The sequence below is a fragment of the Oncorhynchus mykiss genome, chromosome 12, assembly GCF_057628025.1.
Source record: "Oncorhynchus mykiss isolate SJ-2025 chromosome 12, ASM5762802v1, whole genome shotgun sequence".
Lineage (NCBI taxonomy): Eukaryota > Metazoa > Chordata > Actinopteri > Salmoniformes > Salmonidae > Oncorhynchus > Oncorhynchus mykiss.
In genome coordinates, this window is record NC_143033.1 from 29,909,212 (window position 1) to 29,926,005 (window position 16,794).

At 40.5% G+C, this 16,794-nt stretch overlaps 1 protein-coding gene across 8 annotated transcripts in view; it reads right to left on the bottom strand.

Annotated features, from left to right (window-relative positions):
• Positions 1-2,813: 2,813 nt before the first annotated feature.
• prps1a (phosphoribosyl pyrophosphate synthetase 1A) overlaps positions 2,814-16,794 on the bottom strand; it is a 29,240-nt gene continuing 15,259 nt past the window's right edge. For 4 of the 8 annotated variants that reach the window (XM_090192190.1, XM_090192188.1, XM_021623370.3 and 1 more), the window contains 6 exons: positions 15,920-16,109; positions 11,536-11,634; positions 11,182-11,306; positions 10,682-10,855; positions 10,299-10,458; positions 2,814-4,895 (listed from right to left, as the gene is read on the bottom strand). In XM_090192190.1, coding sequence (XP_090048316.1) covers positions 4,803-4,895; positions 10,299-10,458; positions 10,682-10,855; positions 11,182-11,306; positions 11,536-11,634; positions 15,920-16,030 — 762 coding nt within the window. In that variant the 5' untranslated portion in view covers positions 16,031-16,109 and the 3' untranslated portion in view covers positions 2,814-4,802. The remainder of the gene's footprint in view (positions 4,896-10,298; positions 10,459-10,681; positions 10,856-11,181; positions 11,307-11,535; positions 11,635-15,919; positions 16,110-16,794) is intronic. The other 4 variants (XM_090192189.1, XM_021623371.3, XM_090192192.1 and 1 more) reach the window with 2 other exon arrangements.

Sequence of the window (16,794 nt, forward strand, 5' to 3'; positions counted from 1 at the left end):
TTTCTCCAGTGCCTTTCCGTTCACCTTCACACTCCTGGGCCAGACTACACTCAATCATAGGACCTACTAAAGAGATGAGTCTTCAATAAAGACTTTAAAGTTGAGACCGAGTCTGCGTCTCTCACATGGGTAGGCAGACCATTCCATAAAAATGTAGCTCTATAAGAGAAAGTCTTGCCTCCAGATGTTTGCTTAGATATTCTAGGGACAATTAGGAGGCCTGCGTCTTGTGACTGTAGCGTACGTCTAGGTATGTACGGCAGGACCAAATCGGAAAGATAAGTAGGAGCAAGCCCATGTAATGCTTTGTAGGTTAGCAGTAAAACCTTGAAATCAGCCCTTGCCTTAACAGGAAGCCAGTGTGGGGAGGCTACCACTGGAGTAATATGATCAAAGTTTTTGGTTCTAGTCAGGATTCTAGCAGACGTATTTAGCACTAACTGAAGTTTATTTAGTGCTTTATCCTGGTAGCCGGAAAGTAGAGCATTGCAGTAGTCTAACCTAGAAGTAACAAAAGCATGGATTAATTGTTCTGCATAATTTCTGGGCAGAAACATTAGATTTTTGCAATGTTACGTAGATGGAAAAAAGCTGTCCTTGAAACAGTCTTGATATGTTCGTCAAAAGAGAGATCAGGGTTCAGAGTAACGCAGAGGTCCTTCACAGTTTTATTTGAGACTGTACAACCATCAAGATTAATTTTCAGATTCAACAGAAGTGTCTTAGTTTCTCAATGACCGTTCCACAGGTGCATGTTCATTAATTGTTTATGGTTCATTGAACAAGCATGGGAAACCCTTTACAATGAAAATCTGTGAAGTTATTTGGATTTGTACAAATTAGACAGGGTCCTTAAAACGGGACGTTTCTTTTTTGCAGAGAAAAACACAGTTGAAGTCAGAAGTTTACATACACCTTAGCCAAATACATTTAAACTCAGTTTTTCACAATTCCTGACATGTAATCCTAGTAAAAATGCCCTGTCTTAGGTCAGTTAGGATCACCACTTTATTTTAAGAATCTGAAATGTCATAATAATAGTAGAGAGAATGATTTATTTCAGCTTTTATTTCTTTCATCACTTTACTAGTGGGTCAGACATTTACATACACTCAATTAGTATTTGGTAGCATTGCCTTTATATTGTTTAACTTAGGTCAAAGGTTTTAGGTAGCCTTCCACAGCGTCCCACAATAAGTTGGGTGAATTTTGGCTTATTCCTCCTGACAGAGCTGGTGTAACTGAGTCAGGGATTGAGGTCAGGGCTTTGTGATTGCCACTCCAATACCTTGACTTTGTTGTCCTTAAACCATTTTGCCACAACTTTGGAAGTATGCTTGGGGTCATTGTCCATTTGGAAGACCCATTTGTGACCAAGCTTTAACTTCCTGACTGATGTCTTGAGATGTTGCATCAATATATCCACATAATTTTCCTACCTCATGAAGCCATCTATTTTGTGAAGTGCACCAGTCTCTCTTGCAGCAAAGCACACCCACAACATCATCCCGCCACCCCTGTGCTTCACGGTTGGGATGGTGTTCTTCAGCTTACAAGCGTCCCCCCTTTTCCTCCAAACATAACAATGGTCATTATGGCCAAACAGTTCTATTTGTGTTTCATCAGACCAGAGGACATTTCTCCAAAAAATTATGATCTTTGTCCCCATGTGCAGTTGCAAACTGTCGTCTGGCTTTTTTATGGCGGTTTTGGAGCAGTGGCTTCTTCCTTGCTGAGCGGCCTCTTAGGTTGTCGATATAGGACTCGTTTTACTGTGGATATAGATACATTTGTACCCGTTTCCTCCAGCATCTTCACAAGGTTATTTGCTCTTGTTCTGATTTGCACTCTTAGCACCAAAGTATGTTCAATCTCTAGGAGACAGAACGTGTGTCCTTCCTGAGTGGTATGACGGCTGCATGGTCCAATGGTGTTTATACTTGCGTACTATTGCTTGTACAGATGAACGTGGTATCTTCAGGCATTTGAAAATTGCTCCCAGGGATGAATCAGACTTCTGGGATGTCCCCAATATTTTTTGAGGTCTTGGCTGATTTCCCCATGATGTCAAGCAAAGAGGCACAAAGGCCACAGGTACACCTCCAATTGACTCAAATGATGTCAATTCGCCTATCAGAAGCTTCTAAAGCCATAGCATCCTTTTTCTGTAATTTTCCAAGAGGTAAAAAAAAAAAAAAAAAAAAAAAAGGCACAGCCATCTTAGTGTATGTAAACTTCTGACCCACTGGAATTGTGAAATAATCTGTCTGTAAACAATTGTTGGAAAAATGACTTGGGTCATGCAAAAAGTAGATATCCTAACCAACTTGCCAAAACTGTAGTTTGATAACAAGAAATTTGTGGAGTGGTTGGAAAAACTAATTTTAAATGACGCCAACATAACTGTATGTAAACCTCAGACTTCAACTGTAATTAATTATACACACATTCTCCTATTCGAACAATAGAAATTGCTAGCTACACGTTTTATATGTATAACAATCAAATATATGGCACCATTAGTAAAAACAGTGTTTGTGTTTGATAGCCATTATTTGATACTCCTCACCACACAAGACCAGTTGATAACGGTAGACAACCGGAGTCAGCCAACGTCCCCCCCCCCCCCCCTTACAGATTGTTCCATTTTTGTGTGGTGCATCTACCCCAAAATAAATGGTTTATTACAGCAAAGGAATATAATGCATACATATAAAAACAGCAACTTTAGACTGATCTCTGCTGACTGACAAGATCCCCAATCATAGTTTCACTTTGAATTGCATAGAAAAAAAAAAAAATAATGAAAACGATTCAAACTTACAGATATCATTTTATTGTTCCAAGATCATAACCCAATAAATCCATTTCAAGTATCCATGTTGTGGAGGGCAGGATCTCTCATATCATGGAAGCAATGTTAAATCCTGCACATTTTCCACGTAAGGCAACAAGGATCCTCAAATCAATCTGCAGATGTCTTTCTTAGAGTTGACTGGGTTAAAGGGAGTTAGTTTCAGCTCAAAAATCGGACTAATTTAAACAGTAAAAACATCATAAAGATTTGATTCTGGGGTATAACGGCCTTGCAGTGTATTGCGCTTACCAGTTATTAAAGCAGATAGTCGTGTTTGAGAGTTATATGGCTGACAACACTTTATAATCAATCAAAAAGAGAAAATATTAGGCCTTACACATACACAGGATTTTGAGCTGCGCAAGCAGTCGTTTTCTAAATGGACGAAGACTGAACTGAAGTTGAAGGGGCGCATGCTACCCCAAGCAGCGAGTGCCCGAAGGCTTCCCGAGTTTGAGCGCTGAAGTTCCTTTAATAATTTGAACTTTCCAATACCTCGCAAAACCACTTGGGTTAGTAAAGCTAAATTAATATGACAGCAACATTAGAAGCTCCATGCATTAAAGGCCTTATTGCTTGACGAATAAAAGATGGCAGATGTGCACGAGACATTGAATCACATTCATTAGGTATACACGGTGTACAAAATCTTTCTATGACAGATTAGGGGGTTTCAAATTGATTCCACGGAGAGCCTAGTGTCCGCAGGTTTACGGTTTCCTTTCAATGAATCCCTAGATAACCAGGTGTGGAAAGTTCCTTGCCAATTAGTGACCTTAATTCATCAATCAAGTACAAGGGACGAGCGAAAACCAGCAGACACTTTGCCCTCATGGAATGAGTTTGACACCTGTGACATACTTGCCAGGTGAAAGCTAGTTCTTCTTGAGATCACCTGTTAAATCCACTTCAAAATCAGTGTAGCTGAAGGGGAGGACACAGGTTCATGGATTTTTAAGCCTTGAGACATGGCTTGTGTGCCATTCAGAGGGTGATTGGGCAAGACCAAAATATTTTAGTGCCTTTGAATGGGGTATGGTAGTAGGTGCCAGATGCACCGGTTTGAGTCAAGAACTGCAACGCTGCTGCGTTTTTCACACTTAGCAGCGTCCCGTGTGTATCAAGAATAGTCCACCACCTAAAGAACATCCAGCCAAACTTCACACATGGGCCAGCATCCCTGTGGAACACTTCACACCATACAGTCCACACCCAGACAAATTGACTGCAAAGGTGTTCCTAATGTTTTGTACAGTGTGTTCGCACAGCAAGTGATGCTTTGATTACAATTACATAAAACCATGCAACTAAATATTTAAATCATGGTATCAACATGCCAAGGCATAGAATTAAGGACACTAACGGAATTGTGAACAGCAAGCGCTTCCTAGAATATCTCATGAAAAACAAGCTTATTTAGCATAAAGACAACTGAAGACTAGCTTAACTAAAGCAAGGATGTAAACAATACACACTGCTTTATTATTGAACAACTGTGCCAAAAGCACCTTTGTCGTAAAATTAAAAATACTGTCTAGGAAATGCAAGTGGGTAGCTTCACATTTCAAGTCCCCCCAATATAAAAAAATATCAGTGACAAAAAACAAACAAGCTCATAAAACAGAACTAGCCATCTTGGAGCGTTTCTCTCAAATGGGCATCAGCAGCAATGTAAACTACAACTTTCAATCTTACAATAGACAATGCTTATATGTAACAACAACCTGGCATATTATTACACCAAGTAACTCAAATCTGCATTTGACAAGTCAAAAAGGTCAAACCTGTAGATAGCCAGTGCAATAACAGAATATTGGAAAAAGTAGCCTACCCCAAGGTAGGAGTATTTACTAACTACTTCCATCCCTTCTCTTGACAGGAAATTAATGAATGGGCTGTGATTGTGGTGCTCCAGACATCCCTCCTTTGGTACAGGTTCACCTTGTTACAAGGGAACATGGCTGAAGAGATACGACACAGACTCCCCGTTGTGTGTCCGGCGAATAGCCTCTGCCAAGATCATGGAGATGTCAATAACCTGAAATGAGAAAACTAATTAACAAACCAGAATCTCACTCAGACTTCTTGAATATTGCCTCACAGATAACTTCAAACCGCCAAAGATAAAACAATTGGTCAACTAAACACCAGTATGTGTGTAATATACCACTTGACTTTTCCCCCCATTTTGTTATGTTACAGCCTTACTCTAAAATGGATAGCAAATAGTCCAACTCATTAAAATCTACACACAATGCCCCATAATGACAAAGCAAAAATAGGTTGAAATTTTTGCTAAGTAAACCTGATATATCATATTTACATTAGTATTCAGACTCTTTACTCAGTACTTTGTTGAAGCACCTTTGGCAAAGATTACAGCCTCAAGTATTTTGGGGTATGACGCTACAAGCTTGGCACACCTGTATCTGGGCAGTTTCTCCCATTATTCTGTGCAGATCCTCTCAAGCTCTGTCAGGTTGGATGGGGAGCTCACAGCTATTTTCAAGTCTCTCCAGAGATGTTTGATCAGGTTCAAGCCCAGGCTACTCAAGGACATTCAGAGACTTGTCCCAAAGCCACTCCTGCGTGGCTGTGTGCTTAGGGTCGTTGTCCTATTGGAAGATGAACCTTCACCCCAGTCTGAGGTCCTGAGCACTCTGGAGTAGGTTTTCATCAAGGATCTCTGTACTTTGCTCCATTCACCTTTGCCTCGAGCCTGACTAGTCTCCCAGTCTCTGCCACTGAATAACATCCCCACAGCATGCTGCCACCACCACGCTTCACCACAGGGATGGTGCCAGGTTTCCTCCAGACGCTTGGCATTCAGGCCAAAGAGTTCAATCTTGGTTTCATCAGACCAGAGAATCTTGTTTCTTATGGTCCGAGTGTCTTTAGGTTCCTTTTGGCAAACTCCAAGCGGGATGTCATGTGCCTTTTACTGAGGAGTGGCTTCCGTCTGGCCACTACCATAAAGGCCTGATTCGTGGAGTGCTGCATAGATGGATGTCCTTCTGGAAAGTGTTTGTTCTGATATGCACTGTCAACTGTGGGACCTTATATAGACAGGTGTGTGCCTTTCCAAATGATGTCCAATCAATTGAATTTACCACAGGTGGACCAATCAAGTTGTAGAAACAAAGGATGATCAATGTAAACAGGATGCACCAGAGCTCAATTTCAAATCTCATAGCAATGGGTCTGAAAACAAAATTCTGTTTCTAATTTTAATACATTTGAAAACATTTCTAAAAACCTGTTGTTTTCGCTTTGTTATTATGGGGTATTGTGTGTAGATAATTATTTCAATCCTATTTTAGAATAAGGCTGTAACGTAACAAAATGTGGAAAAAGTCAAGGGGTCGGAGTACTTTCTGAAGACACTGTAGCATAGTTTCAACACAGTAAAGAGACGAGGACAATGCAATACACAGTAAGAATTCATCAAGCAGATACTGTAGTTAAGGCAACATGCTGAGCCATGGAAATGAAGATTGACAGCCTGCTGCTTAGATAATCATTGGACATTGTTTGCTATGGAGTGGAGGGAGGTTGGTATGTGTGCTCTGTACTGGTGTCATGTGATCTGCTATTTGTGAAAGCAAAACATTTGTCCAAACTTCAGCCACTTTCAGTGAACTTCTTACAGCTCAGAAAATGAACTACAATTGAATTATTTTAGAAAATATTATGTTTAAATTCCCGAAGTGATCTAAACCCTGCAACAACAAGTAAAGCGTTAGGTGCTGAGGCAGGGATTCCCACCTAGGGCTGGGCGATTTATCAAATGAATTATGTTTTAGCGCGATATTCCAAACGCCTACATCACAAGAATCTCTATTTTAAAAAATTCTCATGTATAAGTGCTTATGCCCACTTGTTCTCATGTCTATATGGTCTTGTCGCTTTCACTTCTGCGATGGTGCACATTCCTATTATCACACACACCCTTCCATGCACAACAAAGATGAAAGAAAACCACTTGTCAGAGAAGGTTTCAATTTACATTTGAGGTTTGGTCCAACAGAATCGGTCATTTGGACACCAAAACACATTGAGAAATTATTTTACTGTAATAGACAAGAACTTAAAAAGGGTATCATTGGAAAGGTTGTCTCTCAACTCCTCAAATTCCTCGATGAGCAGACACTGGAAAAACAGGAGTATCAATGAATATTGAGTCTGGAAAATGAATGCTCAGTTTGTCAAGTGCGGGTTACCCCTAGCAGCATTTTAGCCAGACTTATTTTCTAAAATGTGCAATGAGCATAAACAATTATATAAGGAATTGGCAACTCGTTCTCATTCTGAGAAATAAGGTAGGCACTTGAATTCAACATCTGAACAAAGTGGATAGTCTGTCATGCTGTTCAAACAGTTGGAGACTGACAGAAGGGTGTGTTAATTATTCAACTGTTCTACCTTGTTAGCAAGCAAATTGATCCAAATTAGCTAGACTTTAAATATAAAGATTAGCTGGCTACTTCCTAGCACATGGGCTTGTGCTTGAGAGATGTTTATGAGGCCCGTGTTCATTTTCTATACTGCCTGCTAAGTTGGTCATTATTAGTGAATGTGCATTGTTCTGGTTAAATTTGTAACCAAAAGCCATTTTCAGACTTGAAAGCCAGATCAGTGATTATTGGGGGGAAAAAAGCAAGTTAACCTATTTTGATAAAATAATTAAATTATTAGTAGTACTGCTGAGCTATTAGTGCTTCGAGGTCGGTACGATGATGTAAATAATCAGTTTGATTGAATGCTGTAACACAGAATAAAAAACAATTAAAGTCCCATGATGGTAGTGATTGCTTATCACTTAATTTAATCACATTAATAAAATATTTCAGTTATGTAAATTATGTTTTATTTGATGACTTTTTCCCCATTCTGAGTCATCTCATCTCTATAGAGCTACTGCCAAGAGAATTATCTTCGGTTATAGTCACAGCCGTGTATATTCCCCCTCAAGCCGATTCCACGACGGCCCTCAAATAACTACACTGGATACTATGCAAACTGGAAACCACAGAGGTTGACCGATTAATTGGAATGGCCGATTAATCAAAAGAAATCAGCCAAGACCTCAGAAAAAACATTGTAGACCTCCACAAGTCTGGTTCATCCTTGGGAGCAATTTCCAAACGCCTGAAGGTACCACGTTCATCTGTACAAACAATAGTACGCAAGTATAAACACCATGGGACCACGCAGCCGTCATACTGCTCAGGAAGGAGACGCATTCTGTCTCCTAGAGATTAATGTACTTTGGTGCGAAATGTGCAAATGACTCCCAGAGTAACAGTAAAGGACCTTGTGAAGATGCTGGAGGAAACGGGTACAAAGGTATCTATATCCACAGTAAAACAAGTCCTATATCAACATAACCTGAAAGGCCGCTCAGCTAGGAAGAAGCCACTACTCCAAAACCGGCATAAAAAAAAGCCACACTACGGTTTGCAACTGCACATGGGTACAAAGATCATACGTTTTGGAGAAACGTCCTCTGGTCTGATGAAACAAATAGAACTATTTGGCCATAATGGCCATCATTATGTTCGGAGGGAAAAGGGGGAAGCTTGCAACCCAACCGTGAAGCACGGGGGTGGCAGGATCATGTTGTGGGGTTGCTCTGCTGCAGGAGGGACTGGCACACTTCACAAAATAGATGGCATCATGAGGTAGGAAAATGATGTGGGTATATTGAAGCAACATCTCAAGACATCAGTTAAAGCTTGTGCTTTGTGCTTTGTGCTTTGTGTGCTTTAAGCATTGCAAAAAGCTGCTGGCAAACGGAGGAAAGTGCGGTTTGAATGGATGCATACGAGCCTTGCCGCTGCCTACCACCACCTCAGTCAGACTGCTCTATCAAATCATAGACTTAATTATAATATAATAAACACGAGCCTTGGGTCATTAATATGGTCAAATCCGTAAACTATCATTTTGAAAACAAAACGTTCATTCATGCAGTGAAATACGGAACAGTTCCGTATTTTATTGAACGGGTGGCAACCCTAGGTCTAAATATTGCTGTTACACTGCACAACCTTCAATGTTATGTCATAATTATGTAAAATTCTGGCAAATGAATTACGGTCTTTGTTAGGAAGAAATGGTCTTCACACAGTTCGCAACGAACCAAACTGCTGCATATACCCGGACTCTGCTTACAATGAACGCAAGAGAAGTGACACAATTTCAGGCAACGCATTGATTATATGCAACACAGGACAAGCTAATTAAACTAGTAATATCGTCAACCATGTGTAGTTAACTAGTGATTATGTTAAGACAGATTTTTAAAAACATTTTATATAAGATACGTTTAAATGCAAGCTAGCAACTTACCACAGCTCCTTGCTGCCTGCACTTGCATAACAGGTGGTCAGCCTGCCACGCAGTCTCCTCGTGGATTGCAATATAATTGGCCATAATCGGCATCCAAAAACGCTGATTACCGATTGTTATGAAAACTTGAAATCGGCCCGAATTATAATCGGCCATTTCGATTAATCGGTCGACACTGTCATTGATTTATTTAGAATTCAAAGCACACTTAACCAGCATGGCTACCACAGCGATACGCCACCCCATCTGGTTTGTGCTTAGTGGGACTATAATTTGTTTTTCAACAAAACAATAACCCAACACATCTCCAGGCAGTGTAAGGGCTATCTGACCAAGAAGGAGAGTGATGGAGTGCTGCATCAGATGACCTGGCCTCCACAACCTCAACCCAATTGAGATGGTTTGGAATTAGTTGGACCGCAGATTAAAGGAAAAGCAGCCAACAAGTGCTCAGCATATGTGGGAACTCCTTCAAGACTGTTGGAAAAGCATTCCAGGTGAAGCTGGTTGAGAGAATACCAAGAGTGTGCTAAGCTGTCATCAAGGCAACGGGTGGTTATTTAGAAGAATCTAAAATATTTTAACACTTTTTGGTTACGACTTGATTCCATGTGTTATTTCATAGTTTTGATGTCGTCACTATCATTCTACAATGTAGAAAATAGTCCAAATAGAGAAAAACCTTTGACTGGTACTGTATGTAGAATATTGGCCTGTTGGAAATTACAACTCCCTACTACATCACACAGTTCAAGATGGATCTGATTTATCTGTAGAGAAACTGTGCAACGTGCGCCTTGAGCTCAGAAGGAAAAAAAACAATTGAAATGGAACTCAAACAAATTGAGTCAACGTCTGTCAGTTGTTTAAAAAACAAACAAAAAATAATCTACATTTCAGTTAGTCACTGAGCACTAATTATTAGTGGGTCTTATGGTTGTGGAAGGCTTATATTTTAGCCTAGGTATAATTTCACAAGCCCTGAATTCATTAGATTATTGCTGACAGTTTGACATGCAGTGTCTTTTACCTTTAATTGTACAAAAAAATATATATTGCGAATCTCCATATCGCCCAGCCCTATTCTGACCTGTATTTTTGAACAGTGTTTCATCTTGTCCTCCTGTGGGATGGTATTCGTGACAACCACAGCCTCAAAACAGGCATTGTTAATGCGGGTGATGGCAGGGCCTGAAAAGATCCCATGGGTCAGGATAGCGTAGACCTTTGTAGCTCCAGCAGAGACGAGCCTGGATGTCCAGAAGGAAAAAAAGACAAACAAAATAGGAAACTAAAATAGATCGAATTCACCCCCTTTTGTTTGTAAACAACCTTGCTATCCAATTTATATTTTCAGAGACTGTTCCCTAAACAAATGTAATAGTTTGTCAGTATCGATTGTACATTTAAAGATTGAATATTCAGTCTCTGCTCTGTAAAGATCTATGCAGCTAAAACACAGTAGTGACTCACTTATCTGCAGCATGGCAGATGGTGCCGCAGGTGTCTGCCATGTCATCAACCAAGATGGCCACTCTGTCCTTCACGTCCCCCACCAGGACCATGCGGTCCACCTCGTTAGCCTTCTTTCGCTCTTTGTGGATGAGAGCGAAGTCCACATTCAGCCTGTCTGCTATAGAGGTGACCCTGCAAGGGGAATCCACAGATTGGTGAGGTTATGGTACTACAGATGATGTCAATTATTCCACAAAGTTACATCACATTACAATTAACATAGAATTATAAACCAGTTTCTTAATATATGATAAATTGCAAATTACAAACACATGCATTAATGACAGTATCAAAAAGATTGTTGTAATAATGGTTGTAATAATGAACGAGGTGAAAGTAACAAACACGTTAATGAATTGATCCACAATCATCCTTTCAACATGCTGATATTTCTAACAACTAAAATCTGTCCCTTTGAATTGATGAAGCATCTGTAGGCCCATTGGTACCTGCTTTACCTTTTTGCTCCTCCGGCATCAGGAGACACAATGGTGCAATTCTTCCACTCATTGATGTTCTCTTTTATCCATTTCAGCACAGCTGGCTCAGCGTAAAGATTGTCCACAGGGATATCAAAGAACCCCTACAGAGGCGTACAGAGAGCAAAATCATGATAAGATACAGGATCATTAGTCAGTGTCCTCAAACTTCCTTACTTGCAACAGCTTTTTGGAGAAAATGTAATGTGGCTCATTATAGTATGTAACACAAGTATAGTCTAATGAATAGTTTGTACATCTTACTTGTGAATCCTACACCAGTGACTGCAATATACTGATGGAATGAGACAACTAATGTGCCAGATTGCTCACCTGTATCTGCGAGGCATGCAGGTCCATGGTGATAATGTGATTGGCTCCTGACACTGACAACATGTTGGCCACCAGCTTTGCAGAGATGGGTGCCCGACTCTGTGAAGAAGAACATTGTTAACCTCTATGCTTATACAATGCCTGAAGGACCATTGAGCCGCTGTAATTCTATATTTTTTAAATATTAAAAAGGAGGAATACCCACCTCCTTTCTGAATTAGCTTTGTCAGTAGGGTTGTAAAGGGTCGGAAACTTTCCGGTAAATTTCCAGAAATTTCTCATGGGGAAGTTAAGCACTGGAATTTTGGAAATGTTGCTTAAATTCATCAAAATAATTAGCTTATAACAGTGAACCATTTGTTGTGCAGCACACAAGTTAATTCTAGGTCTTGTGGCATATTTTAGTTAAACTATCCCCAATTCAATGGAATTGTAACCCTCTGCATGCACAGTGCACTCTTCCATCACATGTACAGCTGATTCTCAAGATCTTGCACACTAATGAGATGCTATTTAGCCCACACTACTACACTGTCTGAGCCAAGGACTTACATGCTTTCTGGTCAGTTTTGATTACAATACTGGGTGGGGTGAATATATTTTATATCACATTTTTTGTTAACAAGTAAATAGTAGCCTACAGCAAAGTGTTAAAATAATTTCTAACTTGCTCATTTTTGCTAGTTAGTTTTTTCTACAATGGTTTTAGCTAGCCTGCTAACTGAAGTGTTAATTCAACTGTTTCCATACATGCTTCATTCAAAAAAATATCTTAGAAAGGAGTTGTTTAATCAAACTGCTAAACTATTTCTGTACATCGAGTTATATTATTACTTTTTTGCTCATTTTTTTCCTAATCTTTACAGGAAAATGCCACAGGCACTATCTGATTTGTGGAGACTTTTCACTGCAGCTAATGTAGAAGGAAAAGCTGTGTACGTTTGCAAATACTGAGCCAAATCATGTGAAGAATGCAACAAAGATGCAGAATCATCTGGCCATGTGCATAAAGTTCCCTCAGCTCTCACAACAAGCAACCTCTGACAAGAGTCCCTCTACTTCTATTTGAAGTGAAAATGATGAATCAGACACCGTATCAATAACAGCTCATGGTCTTCCTGGAATCAGAAGTTTTTTGGACTCAATAGAGGAACGTAGTCAGAAATGCTGATGAATGTCTTGTTCGAGCTGCGTATGCAACTGGTTCACCTCTGATGCTCACAGGCAATGTGTATTGGAAGAGATTTCTGAATGTTCTTCACCCAGCATACACCCCTCCAACCAGACATGCTTTATCTACTCATTTTCTGGATGCAGAGTTAAAGTGAAGGTCAAGCAAATCATAGAGAAAGCAGATTGTTTTGCAATCATCTCTGATGGGTGGTCAAATGTTCATGGGGAAGGAATAATTAACTACAATAATTAAATGTTTGACAGTCTCCCGGAGGGGAAGGAGTCTCTCCAAGAAATGGCCATATCACAGTCTGCCATCAAGAAGACCCTCCTGGATGATGTATTTTGGGAGAGAGTGGTAAGCAACCTGAAACCTATAGCAGTTAGCCATTGAACAGATTGAGAGAGACAATGCCATACTGTCTGATGTTCAGACTCTACTTGCAGATGTAAGAGAAGAAATCTGTACTGCCCTGCCCACTTCACTGTTGCTCCAAGCAGAGGAAACTGCAGTTCTGAGATACATCAAAAAGTGTGAAGACTTCTGCCTGAAGCCCATACACGCCGCAACGTACATGTTGGACCCCAAGTATGCTGGCAAGAGCATCCTGTCTGGTGCAAGGATCAACAAGGCCTATGGTGTCATCACTACTGTGTCTCTCCACCTTGGCCTGGATGAGGGCAAGGTTCTTGGCAGTCTGGCGAAGTACACTTCCAAGCAAGGGCTTTTGGATGGAGATGCAATATAGCAGTCGTGCCAACATATCTCATCAGCCACCTGGTGGAAGGGACTTTGTGGATCGGAGGCTCTTCCCCTGTTGCCTCCATCATCCTCCAAATCACACCAACATCAGCCGCCTCAGAGCGCAACTGGTTCTTGTTTGGGAACACACACACCAAAGCACGCACCTGGTTGACCAATACAAGGATAGAAAAATTGGTAGCCATCCAGGCAAATTTGAGCCAGATAATGAGCCATTCTCAAAAAGGTTGGAAAGTGACAGTGAAGATGAGGACTCAGAGTCTGATGTTCAAGAGTTGGACATTGAGGAGGTCCAGGGAGAAGACATGGAAGCCTCAGAGGAAGACAGTAAAAACTAAAGCTTTGGTTTTCATTTTACAGCACATTGAAAACATTTTTGGGAGATGCAATGAATCATTTGAATCATTGGGATCATTCAATATTCCCTTTCTTTTGATGTTCTGTGAAATCATCCCATGTGAAGAGTCAACTCATTTAATTAAAGTTCAATTCATAGCATTTTTTTTCTATTGGAAGGATTTAATCATTTGCAATTATGTCTACTTATGATAAACCTTTTACCTTATGTTTCTGTTTCCATATAATAATGGTAAATGTATGCAATGCAAAAAACACCTAAATGGTATTAATTTGCATATATTTCCATTAATTCCCATAGAAAGTTTCCACCTCAATATTCCCCAAAATGTGCAACCCTAGTTAGTCCATTCAACCAAAGTGGTTCGTCGAACAGGGCATTTTTGAAAAGCAGTCAAATATTTGCTGAGATCAATCAAATCACTCACCGATTGATATTGATAGTGCAGAGCAGCGGTTCCCAAACTAGGGGTTACGAGCCCCATTTGCGGTCTCCTGATATTAAAAATGGGGTCGCGGGAGAATTTCATTCCCACTGTGAATTGCTAGGCCCGCTACGCTATGAAACCACACACTATTGCAGAGACGTTCATGTCACAGGACGCAATTGATATAGTGAAAACAATGTGTTGGGAGGCAGAGGTGCAGAAACTCACATCAATACCTTTGTCAGATAACACTGTTAAACTAAGAATTAATGCTATTGCTAGCAATCAAAAGAAAACTGACTGAATGACAAACTCCCCAGCTTATGCTCTCCAAATGGACATTAGCTGTGAGGGCCGAGATGCCCATGTACTGACTTTTGTTCGCTACACACGTCAGGGAATGCTATTTACCAGGACCGATTGCTCGGTCTCACGATTCAAGAGCATAAAACGGCAGAGGAGATGTTCAGTGTGCTGCGTGGCCATATTGACGAAAAACAAATTCCATGGGCTCAAACGGTGGACTTTTGCACAGATGGGGCTCAATCTATGGCGGGGCAGGGCAAGCCTCTGCACTCTAGTTATGAATGTCTCCCTCTCCCATATGGATATACTGAGAGCAACTGGCGGCAAAAGAGCTGAGCACAGAACACTGAGATAAATTGCAGCAGGTAACTTTGATTGTAAACTACATCCACTGCACACACACCTGTTTGCAAAACTATGTGGAAATATGGGATCAGAGCATGACAATGTTCAATTTCACACCAAGGCGTGGCAGTTATCGAGAGGGAGTGTTGGAAAGATTTTTTCGCATTGAGAGATGAACTGCTGTCATGTAACAGACATATTTGGGAAACTGAACGCAAGCACGGAGGGGAAATACAAAAACATTTTACAGATGAGTGAATCAGTGGATTCAGAGGATAGAATTCTTATTGGAGAGTCTTTCCAAAGTGAACCATGACACCTTTCCTCAGCTGTGCATGTTTCTAACAGAAAACAGAATCAGTAAGTGTCCCACACTTGGAAGAGCACTTTCTGACCTACTTCCCAATCCTGACTCAGTTGACATGCCGGTAAGTGAAATCAAACAGCTGATCAAGCAGTCATGTGACCGAATGCTGCAGACAACGGAGGCGTTTTTGTTCCCGACTCAAAGGGAATAACCTGCAGTCTCCCTCTAAGCACTACAACTCACGGTACCCTTCGCCAGCTCATATCTGTGTGAAGCTGGATTCAGTGATCTTGTCTGCATTAAAACCAAATATAGATGCAGGTTGGATGTGACAGCAGAGTTTAGGTGCGCACTTTTGACCACACACCCTGACGCGACATGCACACCCATCTCATTAGTGGCAGTGAGAAGAGACATCAGACTAATATGCAAATGACTGTCATAGCCCCATATTAAAAGTATGTGATAAGTTGAGAAGACAATCAGAAATAGTATTAGAATGTTTTTCAATTGACTGCCATTGCCCCAAATAAAATTAAAAGTTAACATTGGCAGTTAATTACAACAACAAAAATGTCCACATGGTTGGGTCCGTGAGAATTTTTAGACATCAAAATGGGGTCGTGGGCCAAAAAAAGTTTGGGAACCCCTGGTGTAGTGTGTTAGTGCTGTGAATAAAGAACAAACGATTTAAGTTTCCCTCACCCCCACCTTGTCCTTCTTGTCTTGTCTTGCATATGGGAAACAGGGGATGACAGCCGTGACTCGTGAGGCAGAGGCAATCTTACAGGCATTGATCATGATGAGGAGCTCCATTAAGTTATCGTTAATCTCACCACAACCACTCTGGACAATGTAGACATCCTCTCCTCTGACACTCTCCCCAATCTCCACGCTGCAGGAGTAAATCATGTGGTGTCAGACAGTACATGGTGACAGGCCCATAACAGGTAGAGAACAATAAGATCATAGAATCATGGGCTTCCAGGTCAATGGATACAACGCAACGAATGAATGTTCTGTATATTCACAGTTATACATTTCTGCACTACCAACTAATCTGTGATCTAACATTATACCGACAACATAACTTGAAAAAGAAACAGAGGATATTGAAGAACCCTATGGATGTCAACACTCAGGATGAGGGCTATTATTACAAACCTCCAGGTAAACAATATTCTTAAGCTTTTCACATGTCAAAGGCACCTGCTACTTATACCCTGCAACAAGCAAGCAAGTCCCATGTCTACTGTCAAACAGGATCATTTTACAACACTAGTAAAAACACAGTACAACTCAGAAGTACTAATATGGTTATATGAAAATAATTTAAATTAGTTTGATAAGACTGAACTCCTGTGATGGATGGAAAATAATTTGTTGCAACTGAGTACATCGCCTACCAACTTCACCTACTGCTAGAGGGTCAGTGTGAGTGCTAGCATCAAAAGGTTGTAGAGTAATACAATTATAAGCTTTTAGCCTGACAAATTGGCTAGAAGTCAATTAAGTAAAAAAAGATTCCCACTACTTGGAGGATGTAAAATTAGCTAGCCAAATGCCGCTTTCAAAACAAC